At 39.3% G+C, this 16505-nt stretch overlaps 1 protein-coding gene across 11 annotated transcripts in view; it reads left to right on the plus strand.

Moving 5' to 3' along the window:
- The window catches only part of SUCLG2 (succinate-CoA ligase GDP-forming subunit beta), a 363845-nt gene that overhangs the window by 280781 nt on the left and 66559 nt on the right, over nucleotides 1-16505 (plus strand). For 3 of the 11 annotated variants that reach the window (XM_024123817.1, XM_055079888.1, XM_024123819.3), the window contains one exon: nucleotides 4017-5106. The exons of 6 other annotated variants lie outside the window; for them this stretch is intronic. In XM_024123817.1, coding sequence (XP_023979585.1) covers nucleotides 4017-4132 — 116 coding nt within the window. In that variant the 3' untranslated portion in view covers nucleotides 4133-5106. 2 more of the 11 variants (XM_055079892.1, XM_055079889.1) reach the window with 2 other exon arrangements.

Genomic DNA, 16505 nt, shown 5'->3' on the forward strand with positions numbered 1-16505 from the left:
CATGCATGGGAAAGTGCTGTGTGTTTTAAATGTCAAACAGGAGTCACCAGGAAATCAAAAGAGTCTGAAAAGCGAAGGCTTTTTGAAACCAAATCCTTCCAATCAGTCACTAAGCCTCAGTGCTCTTGGCTTAAAAAAAAAAAAAAAAAAAAGAACTGATTTATAAACACCGAAGTCACAAGTTCATTTAGAAACATCGAGCTCACAGAGTCCTTGTAAGGGTCAAATAAAGTAATGCGGGAGGACTTTGTAAATCAGAGGTTTTTTTAATTGCTGTTATGATGATGATGATGACAGATATTTACAAAATCATAAGAAGGACTTATTCAAGTATAGCGTGGATGTTTCAAGCATTGCTGAATGCTCATTGCACTGCTTCCTATTACGAAGCCTTTAACTTACTTGTGCCTCAGTCCTCTCCTCTGTAAAAGGAAGATAATAATAGAAGCTATCTCAGGGTTGCTCCTGAGGAACAAAGGAGCCAGTGTACTTAGAACCCCAGAACAATGTGTGACCCATGCTAAGTGATAGCTGCTATTATTGCTTTTATTATTATTATGGCTACTACTAGCACAGGTAATTCAATCCAGTTAGACAGAGCTTGGCAGGCATGGTGAGACCTGTACCCACAGGAGGAATCACATGGAGGAAAGGTAGATTAGAAGGTGAGGAATGTTCAGGCAGATGAGACTGCCTCTTGGGGTGATGCGTGGGGATCTTGGGAGCTGTGTATTGAGAAAGGAAGAGGAAGAAGAGCCTTTTGTATCTTAACGTAGATTTCTTCCCTGGCAGGTTGGAGGCCAGGTGGAGAGCGAGTGCTAGTCCATGTCTCTGTTGAAGGAGATAAACATTTCCATATTTAACTTGCATTGACCTCCTGGTGCAAAGGCCGATTCGATTCTGAGTCTCTTAGGACTTTGATTCATGCTGCGTCACTACTCCAGGAAAGCGCTGCCTACAGGTTAATGTTGGAATCCCTCAGCTTGGTACCCAACACCTCCCACAGTGTGATCCTCTGTCCTACTTTTCAACCTCTGGGACCTTGGCTGAGACTTTACCAAATGAATCAAAACGCACACTGAGGTTGTTCTTAATGAAATAATAAATCTTTACATCTGCATTAGTTAAGTATCAGTGTGAAACAAATTGCCCCGAAATTTAGCTGATTAACCTAAGGAACATTGATCATCTCGAAGTTTCTGTGGTGGGGAATCCAGGGCTGGCTTAGCTGGGCCCTCTGACTCAAGGTCTGTCACAAGTACAATCACATTGTTGCAGCCTGGGGTCCTGTCGCAGCCTGCCTTGGGGAGGGTCGCCTCCAGGCACTCTCACATGGTTGTTGACAGGATGCAGCTCCTCATGGGTTGTTGGAATGAAGGCCTCAGTTCCTCCTTGGCTTTTGGCTGGAGGCTGCCCTGAGTTCCTTGCCTCGTGAGCGTCTCCGTAGGGCAGCCCATCGCCCACAGCCTGGAACTTGGCTTCGTCAGAGTGAACACACAGAAAGTGGACTTGGTCTCAGAAGTGACCTTCCATTACTTTTGCTATATGCTTGTTCATTAGAGGCAGGTCCCTGGCTCCAGCCCACACTCAAGGGGCGTGAGCGCCAAGAAGTCGGGATCAATGATTTGAGAGCCACTTTAGAAGCTTCCTCCCACCCTTACAAACTAGTATGTTAGTTAAAGTAATGCTCACTCCCGTAACAACAGGTATGTGCTGAAATGTCAGAGGCAACATACTAGAAGTTTCTTTCTCATACATATAAAGTCGGAGAGGGTGAGTGAGCCAGGTGCTCTGCTCTACAGGGTTACTCAAGCATCCGGGCTGAGGGAGTCGTTGTCATCTGAAAAAAGTGTTTTCCAAGGTTGTCTTAGCTGACAGCATTCCAGAAGACAGACAAGGAAAACCAAGAGAGGGAGAATATAGAGAGTACCAATGGAGATGTTATGGGCATGTTTTTCATTTCTGCTCACAGTGTATTGGCCAGAACTCAGTCACATGAGCCTCCCGTCTGCGAGGGGACCCGGGAAATGCAGCTCCTGTGTGGGCAGCCACTTCCCAGCAGTAGCTCTCCCCCTCCCGTAGCAGAGGAGCATGGATCTTTGGAAGACAGCCAGCCATGACTGCCACAGAGACTTTGCCTTTTACAAAATGCTTTCACATGTATTATTTCATTTGCTTCTCATGGCAACCTGTGCTACCAGCATTATTACCTCATTTTAAAGACAGGGAAACAGACAAGCATGTCGTTAAAACATAATTAAAAAGAGCAGGATTCAAGTACCGTCTCTGCCTCTTACAACCTGTGTGACTATGGAGAAGTTCCCCTATGAACCTCTCTGTGCCTCAGTTATCTCATCTGTGAAACAGGGACAATGGGATTTATTCATAGTCATTGTAAAGTTTTCATATGCCCCATGTAAGTCACTTAGCATTATGTCTGGTATGCAAGATTAGCATTGCACTGGTTTGCAAGTGTTTAATCAGTATTAGTTATGAGGAAGATGATCACAATGTTATGTCTGGAGATAAAGAAGTTGAGGCACAGAGGAGTTAAATGATTTACCCAAAATTATGCAACTAATAGAGTGGCCAGCCAGGATGGGTGGCTGGGAATTTTAGGTAAGAACTTCCCTACCTTTCAAGTTCTTGCTTGCCCTAGAGGGCAAGACACAGTGCCCAGTGTCCCCTTCACCATGGCTCTGGTGGACCCAGGGTCCCGGGAAAATCAACACTGCATCGCCTTCTCAGCTCATCTGCTCCTCCTTAACTTGGCCTTTGCCTTTTTGTATGAAACATGCTGACCGAGCACCTCCTTTTAATTTATGCTCGGAGGTCCTCCAAGGCCTATATTTCAAGGTCTTTGTTTATAAATAGGCTCTGTCTTGCTAACTAGATGAAAGCACGGGAGATGATGTAAGATGAGATGTTTCATTAAGACACTTAAATTTTATCACATTTCTCCCAGGGGCTTGTTCACACTGAAAGAAGAGAAAAGCATTTCGCATGTTAAATAGTCATCGAAGAACACATTTGGGTAGGGTAGCTTGGCCGGCAAATGCTACAGATCCACAAGGAATGGCCAGGAGACATCATCAGAGGCTACAATGTTCATTTTCATGGCATCTGACCTTTTTGTTATATAGAGTGGGGAAGAAGCATAAATGGACACATTGAATACTGTCATTGTCTCCAAGCAGTGGATTCATGGCCTTAGGTGGGCAGATTCTCTGAACTTCAGATCTCAGATTAGGTCACAGCTCAGACCCTTCGTTTCAAGAGATCATTAAGACAAAAGACTTCTGGAATGGGCCAAAACCGCATTAAGTCCACTTGAGTGGACTTACCAGCAGAAATTTCAGCTTCTATCAGTAAAAAATGTCCATTAGCCTCTTGCAAGTCCTATCTTTCATCTTTTTTTCTAGCTGGACCATCACTTGATACAGATCTTGTCACATCATCTTTCCCGTCAATGCCATTGATTAGAACCTGAATTTAATTTACTTCCTGGTGAAAAGCCACAGATAGATTAGTCCTGAGCACGATCGTGTATTACTGCCAGTACTCCATACCATCCCAACGCCTTGGTTTACCATTCTCTTGCCTATTTTTTGTACATAACTTTTTCTTTACATTCCATATTCAGACTATTCAATCAAGGGATAAATCCATTTTAGAATATTTTCCTCTTTCAAACTAGTTGAACAAGATGTTGTTAATCTCTCTTTGTTCACAGTCTTCTAAGAACCTCATGTTTCCATTTTTTTTAATGCCAGAGAAAATATAGGCAGTATCTTTTTTAATGCCAGGCATTTGAGGTGAAAAGAGGAAAAAAATAAATTTGTCATCTGGATATATCTAAATAGCCAGATCTGGAAAATAAAAAGCTGAACTGAGTTGTAATTAAATGGTGTTAGGAGACTCGGGCATCCCATGATTTCAGATTGTACGAAACTTCCTGGGGCACCCCCTCCAGTTCCATCTCAGTGACTCTACGCCGTCCCCCCACCCCCTTCCAGGAACCAATGTCCATGAGGCCCAGAACATTCTCAGTAACAGTGGACTCCCCATTACTTCGGCCGCCGACCTGGAGGATGCAGCCAAGAAAGCTGTGGCCAGCGTGGCTGAGAAGTGATGTCTTTGTCCTGATCCCTTGGAAGAAGAAGTGCATTTACCCATAAAAAGTGATGGTTCTCTCATCACTGTGAAGAAAATGGTTATCCCACCGGGGAAAAAATGGGGAAGGGAGGAGCAAGAATCATTGTATAAAAAACTCCAGTCTGTATTTTCTTGAATATCTAGACAGCCTAAATAATCTGATTTCCCTTTTAGACTTCATTAAATTAATGCCCTGCATTCTAATACTTCTCTGTCACGTTGAGCTAGCTCGGTAGGCATTATTTTGCCAACTTTGGGGAGCAGTCTATGTGGCCAACCAGTGTGCAGGTGAGATCAGGCCCAGGTTCATTTACAACAATTTTGGTGAACATTTCGTCCTGTGTAATAAAAAAAAAAAAAAAAAAAAAAATCACAGGCTGTAAAAAAAAACTCAGACAAGATTACATTTAACAGTTTTACCACCAAAAGGTGCAGCTAAGACATTGAAACAAATAGGTGTTACAAACTGCAAAAGTTTTTACAATTTCCAACTCCAACATGTTTAGAAAATCCATAAATATTACAAAATATATTTTACAATGAAAGATCTGCGGTCAAGACCCCATACATGTATCCTACCATTTGCCTTAATATTGAATATACTGTTTACCTCACACTAAAAATAAAGCCAGAAGCCTTATTTGTGATTTTGGAGTAGAAGTTTCTCTTTTAATATCAAAACTGAAGAAGGTTGATTCTTGTGGAAATCTCTGACTCTCATTTCAAGATGAGACAACACTGAAAATTAAATTATGCTGTGAGTGTCACTGTCTTCTCTCCCCTCCCATTTTCCCTCAGAATCTACCACCAGGGAAAATGTAATCGGGAGAATGTGGCTTTTTTGCAGTGTCCATTTTTATGGTGGGAAAGAATGTGATTTAGGTTTTTGTTTAAATTTTGGTAAATTTTTATCTGTACAGAAATTCAAATAAAATCCTCTGTAAACTCTAATATCTGTGTTTCTTATTTTAATCAATTTATTCCTCAAACAATTTTTTTCTTTTACTAAGACACTAGCCTTAGTGTCTTAGGCATATCTCCAAAGTTAGAAAATTTGGGTTGTCCCAGGATTATTCCAGTTCTACTCAACTTTATCAGCAACCATATCTGTTAAGAGATTATTTAATGAAAGAATGAGCATTATATACGCACCAGAAGCCCAGGTAAGTGCCACAGATGTCTAATAGGTTAAAATGTGACCTCAGTTTGCATAAGGAAATATACAGACATAACGTTCTCCCGTATATGAGGCTCAGGTGCCAACATTAACAGTTTTCCTCTCAATGTACAAATGTGTCACAGACCAAACCTTTTCGTTGGTCTTTTTTTTTTTTTTTTTTTTACCAGTTTATACATTGTTCTCATAAATTTCATATCTGGACAAAAGTTAAAAAGTCATTATTTTATAGATCCATATTTGCCATGGAGAAAGAGCTCATTTGATAGATCAATTTTATGTCCTTTCTTAATTGTTATGAATGCATGAAAAATATTAACAGTGTCTTTTTAAGTGTGTTTTGGGTTTTGATAGATTAACTAGTTAGTATTGTAAAAGAAATAATGTATACTCTGTCATTTAGACAAAAACTACATATTTGACTCTTTTACCCTTTGTAAAAGCTTGTGTTCACATGGCTGTATATATTGATGTTTCTAATCAATACAGTTTGGAGGAGGGGATAAAGAAATTAAATCATTCATGTGATTATTTTATAACAGGGTTAATAACAAGCAAATAGCCCTTTATTTTCAAATAAGTGGGAAGCTTTATTTTCTTAGAAGCTCAAAGTATTGAGTTTATGTTGCTTGCATAGTATCCGTGTTGCTCAGCACAGTATAGCTTCCATAAATTTTTATGGAATGAATTTCTGGTGTGTGTGTAGCCACAGCTATACTCAGTACAGAGTAGAAATGGGGGCACTTGGTGTTGGTTGTGGATCTGAAGTCCATACATTACCTCCTCCAGGGTGCCCTACATTTCTGACCTTCTGGCGTCCCCTTCGAGTCTTTGTCTCAGCTGTACTATACGTAAGGGTGAAAAATAATTTCCTTTAAATTTGATTAGTATTTGTTAAACTTGGCCCTATCCTAAGCAAGAATATCCACGAAAGGAGGTGACAGTCTAAACACAGTACTCAGTATCCATGAAGCTTGAAAAGTAGTACACACTTTTTTACCCAAACTGCTCTTTGCACATAAGATTTTAATGGATTTGCTAGTCTACCATGTCAGTCTCCTAGAACCAGCGTCAGATTTAGAGGAGATTAGAGTCCTGACCCTTTCACTTACCAACATTCACTTCTTTAGGTTGAATAATCTCTCATTTGTATAGATTCTTTTGTAGTGGCGCAAAACCAACTCAAGCTTAAGAAAAAAGCTTTCTTTTAAAAAAAAGAAATAGTAATTATGTAATTACAGTTTGTTCTTGTAATTACAAAAGGCAGATGTTTTTGGTTACAGTTAAGGCTAGATCTGGAAACTCAGAGCCTCAGAACGTGAACTCTGCATCTCATAGCAGTTTGTCTCTGTGTTGGTTTCATTCTCAGGCAGCCCATTTCTACAAGGTGGCAAAATGGCTGCTGGCCATCCCAGGTGCATATTCTCAAGTTTAGCATCCCTAAGGGAGAAGGAGTGGGGCAGGGGGCAAGAAAGAGTAAAGGATGGAAGAAAGGGAGGGTGGGAGGGAGAGGGAGAAGGAGAGGGGGAGAGAGAAAGAGAAGGAAGGGAGGAAGGGAAGGAAGGAAGGAAGGGAGGGAGGAAAGAAGGAAAGAGGGGAGGGAGGGAGGGAAGGAAGGGAGGAAGGAAGAGAAGGAAGGTGAGGTTGGTTCTCTCCTGGTAATTCTAAGACACATTCCAGAATTGAGATGATCAACTTTAGGTCAAGAACCTATCCCTGAACCAGTCCTCTGGCCAGGAGTTTACAGGGTTCTGATGAGTTCAGACTGGGTTAAATACCCACTTGTTGGCCTGAGAACGAGACCACCCTCACCCAAACTACCAGAGCTGAGAGTAAGAAATGGAGGGGTAATTCCATAAAGAAATTGGGTATCCAATAAGAAGAAGCAGTGTTTTCTGGAAAAGAAAAATAAGAGATGATAACCACAGTCATCAACCATAGAGCAATGATGTTGAACCAATTGTTCTGTAAGGACTGTTCCAACTCTGAAATGTCATGATTTTATTCTATTAATTTCTCACCATTTTTTTGGAGTCCATTCTTACCCATGCATACAGGTTACCAGGTTTTTTGAATAGATGCTGCTTGAGTCATCTAAATATTTGACTTTGATTTATTTGTCTTGAACAGTAATGTCCACATAAGAAGTAATGGCGTTGAGGCACTTTGCTCAATTTTAGTTTTCTATTTAAGTTGTAATTCAACTCATGAATTAGTAAAATAGCCAGGAAATTTTAAATGACCTGACTGGATCTGTGAATCACTTTTAGTTAGTTATTTTACAGTTTATATGCTATGTCCATCCCTCTCAGTTTGCTTTCGGCAAGAAAAAAGATTATCATCCTAAAGAATTATTTTATTTTTATTCAAGGTTTTAATAAAATGAGAGGAAAAATTGTTTTGACATTTCTAAATTAAATATTTAAAAATCTGATTATTTGCAGGATACAATATATGTTCAAATTATTAAAATAAATGAAAACTCATATAATAGTGGTTAAAAAAAAAAAACTGTGAGGAACAGCAAGAAAGGCTATGTTCTTCCATATCCTTCTAGATCTGGAGTTGGCAAATTAAGGCCCGAGGGACTATTTAGTAAATAAAGTTTTATTGACACACAGCCATGCCATTTATTTGCATTTTGTCTATGCTTGCTTTCATGCTACACTAGCAGAGTTAAGTAACTGTGATAGAAATTTTATGGCCCTAGAATATTTACTTGTTGGCCCTTCACAGAAAAAGCTTGCCAACCCCTTCTCTCTATATATTACCCTCAAAATGACAGCACAGATGATTGTTTCCAAACCTGGGAAAGGCAGATTTAGGCATTAAGGTGAAACATGAATAAGTAGGAAATATGATCTTTGACCTTTGCATTTTAAACCCTGTGAAAATTGACTAGTCTGCAAAAGGCCATTTGCCAATGAAAACCTTTTAAATTATGTTGGTTTGCTTCTTTCCATCACCACAAGAACTGCCTGTACATAGCTCTTTGTGCTTCTGAACCTATGGTATTCTTAACTACTTACAGGTGTATTGGAGTAATATCAAATCATGGCTACGAATACTGAACTCCCAAAGAGCTGTACCTATCGAGTCATACTCAAAGTGGTCCTTGCTAGAGAATTTTTTGTGCATAATTTAATCTTGGGGTCCTGGGAAGATGATAAGAAAGCGAAGGAAAAAGTGATTTCAGTGCACCTGATCCCTACAATATTGTTGTAAAGGCATTATTTCATTTTATCTCTGGGGAAACATAGTGAGATAAAGTTGCTTTGCTAAAGTTACATAGTTAATGGCAGAAATTTAGGCTTCTGGACTTCTGGTTCTTGTGAAATTCTATCACTTCTAGTGCTTCATTGCCCAATAGAACTTCCTGTGATGATGGCAATGATACATCGTGCTGTCCATTATACAGCTACATATGACCATTAAGCACAGAGAACTGAATTTTAAAGACTCTTTAATTTGAAATAATTATTAGCCACTTGTTGCTGGTAGCTACCATTTTGGACAGCACAGCTCTGTAGTCTAAATCTACTGGTTTTTTATGCATTACTTTCACATCAGAGGAGCTCACATTGATTCAGTGCTTCCTTTGTTCCAGGAACTTTACAGCTGTTGCCTTAATTAGTCCTCTTAGCGTCCCAGTGAATCTATCATTCCTCTGTTACAGATGAGATGTTTTACAGGTGGTATGTATCTCAGGGCAGGTAAGAACATGACTAAGAACACAATACCGATAAGTGACTGGTCAGGATTGAAGTCTGATATCCTGAATCCAAAGCTAGTGCTTTTTGTTTTAAACCTGTCAGGACCCAAATCCAGTATAGTTATGCTGCTCATAGCGTTGGATAATTTGAAAGAATGTTAGAGGCAAAGATGTTTAGCAAGCTGGGTGCTTGAATCGTTTGCCTTTTTAGTGTACCTTGTACCTTGGGAAGGAAAATTTAAAAGCTGAAGGATCGTCCTGTGCAGTTGGACAAGGTGTATAGACTATAATGGGAATGGCACCTTTCCACACTCGCACAGTAAGACATAAGGCAGGGGCCATTTTCTAGGGACCTAATTCCAAGTGCCTTTTTGTTAATTCATTGCCTTCCCTGATATACAAAATGATGACCACCCACAAGACAAAAGGCAGAGGGGCAGGAAAGGTGAAGGCTGGAGACAGTATTATCATAGAAGTAGGAGAAAATTTAGTTAGAAGTATCATTATTCTGGAAAATTTAGGTCCAGAAGTCTTGTCTCATATTTTAATATTCAAAATAGGCCAGTTGCAATTCTTAGGAACCTTATGCCAAACATCACAAATCAATTAGATTTTATATGCCAACTATGGAAAAATATATCTCTTTTCTTGTTCCTCTCTCGTGTGTGCAGAGGCAGTGTGTGGAGGCATGGTTTTTGTTTGTTTGTTTTTTTAACTGGGAGCCCTTCTAGCCCTTTTCCTAGCCACAGGAGAAAGAAATGAAGTACAGTCATTATGTAGCAGTTATTTAGAGATCTGTTCTCAAAGATCAGACAGAAACTGGGATAGACTGGAAGATTTGGAGGTCCTTATTTGGAGTTAATTTTCAGTTGTCTTTTAATGTTGACTATTCATGTACTCTAAATCCTTATAATTATTTCCCCTGAGGCGGGAGGGGAAAGTTTAAAAGACCTTGTATTAAGAGCACAAGCTACAAACAAAGACTAGATAAACTGCAATCTATTAAAATAAAGAAATTGTTTGCAGAAAGTTTTTCCAGAGAGTGGAAGCAACCCAAATGTCCATCAGCCAATGACTGGATAAAAGAAATGGGGTGCATCCATGTTCATGAATAAAAAGGAATGAAGCACAGGAATACTACAGCATGGATGAACCTTGAAAGCATTAAACCAAATGAAGGAATCCAGTCACAAAGGCCATATATTATATGATTCCACTTTTAGGAAATGTCCATGGTACACAAATCTATAGAGATAGCATGTAGATTAGTTGTTGCCAGGACTGGAGAGGAGGGGAGAATGGGGAGTGACTGCTAATGGGTTTTCTTTTGGGGTGACAAAAATGGTCTGAAATTAGATAGCAGTGACGGTTGCACAACTCTTTGAATATACTAAAAACCACTGAACTGTATACTTTTCAGGGTGAATTTTATAGTATATGACTTCTCAATAAAGCTGTTCTAGATACAGGATGGATAGACAGATAGGTAGGTAGGAGGCCTTGTATTAGGAGTTGCATGTGTTAATAAAGGCATAGGTTGGGTTTTCTTTCCAGCTCTTCATTTATATTATCTCATGGGATTACAGTCAGGTGACCTTATCAGATAGTGATCATTTTGTGCATGTGTTCATGAGAAGAATAGTTAGTAACCTTGCTTGCTGGATTCCAAAGAAAAACCTATTACTTTTTAAAAAACATTTGGACCTTTATTTAAAAAGTCATTTTTTCCCACCTCCAACACTATGTCTTGAAACATTTAATGAGTTTATTGTTCTTTTTCAAATCACCCCGAGTTTTATATAGTTGCTTTAAAAATTGCCTTTGAAAGATGCCTTTTTACACACTAACTTTTAAATAAGAATCCTTTACATTTCTGTTGATTGTTTAGAATGTTATACAGTTTGTGTGGACACATTGACCTTTATAAGCTTTAAGATATTGCCTGTGGATTTCAAAAAATGATCATAAAATATTTGAATACATTTGAAATAGACTAAAATGTATTTTTATAGTTTTATTTTTTAATTTTTACAAAAATCCAGTTATATTAACAATAAGAAAGAAAATAAGCAAGGTTGGCAAGAATATAGGGAAAGAGATACTCCCCTTTCAGGTGGCAATTGCTTTATAATCAGTAAACCTTTCTGGAGGCAGTTTTTTTGTATGCGCAATAGCCATAAAAATGTTCATAGATGAGGGGGGAGGGGCCAACATGGTGCAGTAGAAAGAGCCTGAGCCCACCTCCTCCCACATGCACACCCGAATTACAGCTATTTCAAGAGCAACTATTGATAAGAACGACCTGAGGGCTAGCAGAAAAAATCTTTTACAACTAAAGGTATAAAGAAGTAACCACAATGAGTTGGGTAGGAGGGGTGGAGACATGGTATAGTCAAAACTCATACCCCAGGTAGGTAACTCCCAAACAGGAGGATAATCACAATTGCAGAGGTTCTGCCTAAGTAGCAAGGGGTCCAAGCCCCACATTGGGCTCCCCAGCCCGGGGGTCCCACACCAGAAAGAAGAGCCCCCAGGATACCTGGCTTTGAAGGCCAGTGGGGCTTACTTTCAGGAGAGCTAGAGGGCTGTAGGAAACAGACTCCACTCTTAAAGAGTGCACACAAAATCTCACAATCTTCGACACCCAGAGCAGAAGCAATAATTTGTTAGAGCCTGGTCAGATCCGCTTGCTGACCTTGGAAACCCTCCCTGAGAGGGAGGAGGCAACTGGGACTCATCCCAAGGACATAGATGCTGGTGGTGGCCATTTTGGGGAACCCATTCTATCTTGAGGACGCTGGTGCTAGTGAGCTGCATTTTGGAATACTGCCCCTGGCCTATTAGCTGCAATCTGACACCCCTCACCAGCCAATCAGCACCAGTCCTGGGACTCCCCCAGGATAAGCAGCTGCCTGTGTGGGGTCCCAGCCCCAACCACCACTGAGATGATACTAGCTCCAGGATCCCTGCAGCCCGGCAGCCAATTGCATTGCAACCCAGCCCACTCACAAGTAGGCTGTCACCAGATGTGGAACTCCCAGGCCCCAGCCCTGCTCCCCAGCAGGCTGACACCAGCTCCAGGATCCCCAGCTATGCAGACAGCCACTCCATGACCTGGCCCTGCCCACCAGCAGAACAGCACCAGTTCTGGGACTCCCTGAGCTATGCAGCCAGCCATGCCATGACCTGGCTTCATCCACCAGTGGCCAGCAGCATCCTCACTAGGCAGGACTTGGCAGCTAACTGGTCCAGGGGCCGGCCACACCTATCAGAGTGCCCACAGTAGTCAGCCCCACCACAACACAAGAGACTACACAGCCCACATCAAGGGCACCCCTAGAGCATATACTTCTGGTGACCAAAGGGGAGTGCACTTCTGGGCCCCATGGGACTTCTCCTATATAAGGCCACTCTTCCAAGATAGAGCATTGTAACTGACATATATCTCTAAAAGAGAATAGGCAAAATGAGGTGACAAAGGAACATGTTCCAAATGAAGAAACAAGATAAAACCCCAGAAGAAGAACTAAGTGAAGTGGAGATTAAACAATCTACCTGATAAAGAATTCAGGGTAATGATCATACAGATGCTGAAAAAACTAGAGAGAAGAATGGTTGAACATAGTGAGAAGTTTAACAAAGAGTCAGAAAATGTAAAGAAGAACCAAACAGAGCTGAAGGAACAAAACTGCAATAAAAAATACACTAAAAGGTATCAACAGACCTGTAGATTAGATGATACAGAGGAACAGACCACTGAACAGGAAGACAGAGTAGTGAAAATAAGCTAAACAGAAAAAAGAACAAAAAGAAAAGAGGACAGTTTAAGAGACCTCTAGAACAACATCAAGCATACTAACAACCCCACCGTAGGGATCCCAGAAGTAGAAGAGAGAGAGGGAGGGACAGAGAACATATGTGAAAACTTACTTAATAGCTGAAAACTTTCCTAACCTGAGAAAGGAAACAGGCATCCAGGCCTGAAAGCATGGAGAGTCCCAACAAGGTCAACCCAAAGAGCTCCACACCAAGGCATGTTGTAATTAAAATGGCAAAAATCAAAGAGAGAATGTTAAAAGCAGCAAGGGAAAAGTAACAAGTTACATATAGGGGAACTCTTGTAGTATCAATCAGCTGACTTTTCAGTAGAAACTGCAGGCCAGAAAGGAGTGAAGTAATATATTTAAAGTGATGAAAGGAGGGCTTCCCTGGTGGCGCAGTGGTTGCGCATCCGCCTGCCGATGCAGGGAAACCGGGTTCGCGCCCCGGTCTGGGAGGATCCCGCGTGCCGCGGAGCGGCTGGGCCCGTGAGCCGTGGCCGCTGGGCCTGCGCGTCCGGAGCCTGTGCTCCGCGACGGGGGAGGCCACAGCAGGGGGAGGCCCGCATACCACAAAAAAAATAAATAAATAAATAAATAAAGTGATGAAAGGAAAAAAACCCTAAAACCAAGAATAATCTACTTCGCAAGGCTACCATTCAGATTTCAAAAAGAGTCTTACAGTTAAGCAAAAGCTAAGAGTTTGGTACCACAAAACAAGCTCTATATGAAATGTTAAAAGGACTTCTCTAAGCAGAAAAGAAAAGCAGAAAAGGCCATTACCAGAAATATGAAAATTATGAAAGGAAAAATCTCATTGGTAAAGGCAACTGTACAGTAAAGGTAGTAGATCAACCACTTATAAAGCTAGTAGGAAGGTTAAAAGGCAGAAGTAGTAAAATCATCTATGCCCAAAATAACTAGTTCAGGGATACACAAAAGTCTGTAAAATATGATGTCAAATACAGTAAATGTGGTGGTCGGGAAGTAAAAATGTTAAAAAATTGTTAAAATGCATTCAAACTTAACAGACAAGCAAATTAAAATCATATATCTATCTATCTATATCTATATATATCTTGATATATGTATAGATATATATAGATATATATGGCTATATATAAAACTCATGGTAATCCCAAAAAATCTGTAATAGATACACACACAAAAAAAGAGTAAGAAATCCCAACATACACTAAAGACAGTCATCAAACCACAAGGGGAATGACCAAAAAAAGAAGAAAGGAACCAAAAAAACCACAAAAACAACTCGTGAACAATTAACAAAATGGCAATAAGTACATACCTATCAATAATTACTTTAAATATACATGGACCAAATACTATCAGAAGACACAGAGTGGCGGAATGGATACAACAACAAGACCCATATATATGGTGCCTACAAGAGACTAACCTGAAATCTAAAGACACAAACAGACTGAAAGTGAGAAGCTGGAAAAGGTATTTTATGCAAATGGAAAGGAAAAGAAAGCTGGGGTTGTGATACTTATAACCAACAATAGAGACTTTAAAACAAAAACTGTAACAAGAGACAAAGAAGGATATTACATAAGGATAAAGGGATCTATCCAACAGGAAGATATAACAATTGTGTGTGTGTGTATATATATATATATATATGCACTAAATATAGGAGCACCTAAATGCATTAAAAAATATATAAACAACCATAAAGAGAGAAATTGAGAGTAACACAATAATACTACAAGACTTACATCAATGGACAGATCATTCAGACAGAGAATCAATAAGGAGACACTGGTCTTAAATGATACTCTAGACCAGACAAACTATATATGTATGACATTCTATCCAAAAACAGCAGGGTACACGTTCTTTTCAAATGCACATGAAACATTCTCCAAGATAGATCACATGCTAGGCCACAAAACAAGTCTAAGTTAATTTAAGAAAATTGAAATCATATCAAGCATCTTTTCTGACCTCAAAACTTTGAGACTAGAAGTCAACTACAAGAAAAAAAACCCACAAAAAACACAAACACATGGTGTCTAAACAATATGCTACTAAACAACCAACGGATCACTGGAGAAATCAAACAGGAAAACAAAAAAAAAATACCTGGAGACAAATATAAATTAAAACATAGCAATCCAAAATCTATGGGATATAGCAAAAGCAGTTCTAAGAGGGAAGTTTATAGTGATACAAGCCTACCTCAGAAAACAAGAGAAATCTCAAATAACCAATCAGGCTTATACCTAAAGAAATAGAAAAAGAAGACTATACAAAACCCAAAGTTAGTAGAAAGAAAGAAAGAAGAAAGAGCAGAAGTAAATGAAATAGATACTAAAAAAAACAACAGAAAAGGTTAATGAAACTAAGAGCTGGTTCTTTGAAAAAATAAAATTGATAAACCTTTAGCTAGAATCATCAAGAAAAAAAAGAGAGGGCCCAAATAAATAAAATCAGAAATGAAAACCCAAACATAAATGGTCAACTAATCTATCACAAAGGAGACAAGAATGTACAATGGGGAAAAGACAGCCTCTTCAATAAATGGGATTGGGAAAACTGGACAGGTACATGCAAAAGAATCAAACTGGACAACTTTCTCATACCATGTAGAAAAATAAACTCAAAATGGGTTAAAGATTCAATAAATGGTATTGGAAAAACTGGACAGGTACATGCAAAAGAAACTGGACAACTTTCTCATATCATGTACAAAAATAAACTCGAAATGGATTGAAGACTTAAATATAAGACCCCAAACCATAAAATTTCTAGAAGAAAACATCAGCAGTATGTTCTTTGACATCAGTCTTATCAATATTCTTTTGGATATGTCTCCTCAGGCAAGGGAAACAAAAGCAAAAATAAACAAATGGGACTACATCAAACTAAAATGCCTTTGCACAGCAAAGAAGATTATCAACTAAACGAAAAGTCCCCATACTGAATGGGAGATGATATTGGCAAATGATATATCCAAGAAGTGGTTAATATCCAAAATATACAAAGAACACATACAACTTGGCATCAAAAACACAAACAACCCAATTAAAAAATGGGCAGACGACCTGAATAAACATTTAAGACAAACTACAGATGGCCAACAGGCACATGAAAAGATGTTCAACATCACTAATCGTTAGGAAAATGTAAATCAAAACCACAATGAGGTATCACCTCACACTGTCAGAATGGCTATTATCAAAAAGACAACAAACAGCAAGTATTGGCAAGAAAGTGGAGAAAAGGGAATTCTCATATATTGTTGGTGGGAATGTAAATTGGTGCAGCCACTGTGGAAAACAGTATAGACATTTCTCAAAAAATTGAGTTAGGACTACCATATTATCCAGCAATTCCACCCCTGGGTATTTATCAGATGAAAACAAAAACACTAATTCAAAAAGATATATACATCCCTATGTTCATTGCAGCATTATTTACAGTAGCCAAAATATGGAAACAACCTTTGGGCACATCATTAGATGAATGGATAAAGAAGTTGTGATATATATATATATATATATATATACACACACACACATACACACAATGGAATACTACTCAACCATTAAAAAAGAATGAAATCTCACCATTTGCAACAACATGGATGGACCTAGAGGGTATTATGCTCACTGAAATA

This window comes from Physeter macrocephalus, chromosome 18 (genome assembly GCF_002837175.3).
Source record: "Physeter macrocephalus isolate SW-GA chromosome 18, ASM283717v5, whole genome shotgun sequence".
In the NCBI taxonomy this organism is placed as follows: Eukaryota; Metazoa; Chordata; class Mammalia; order Artiodactyla; family Physeteridae; genus Physeter; species Physeter macrocephalus.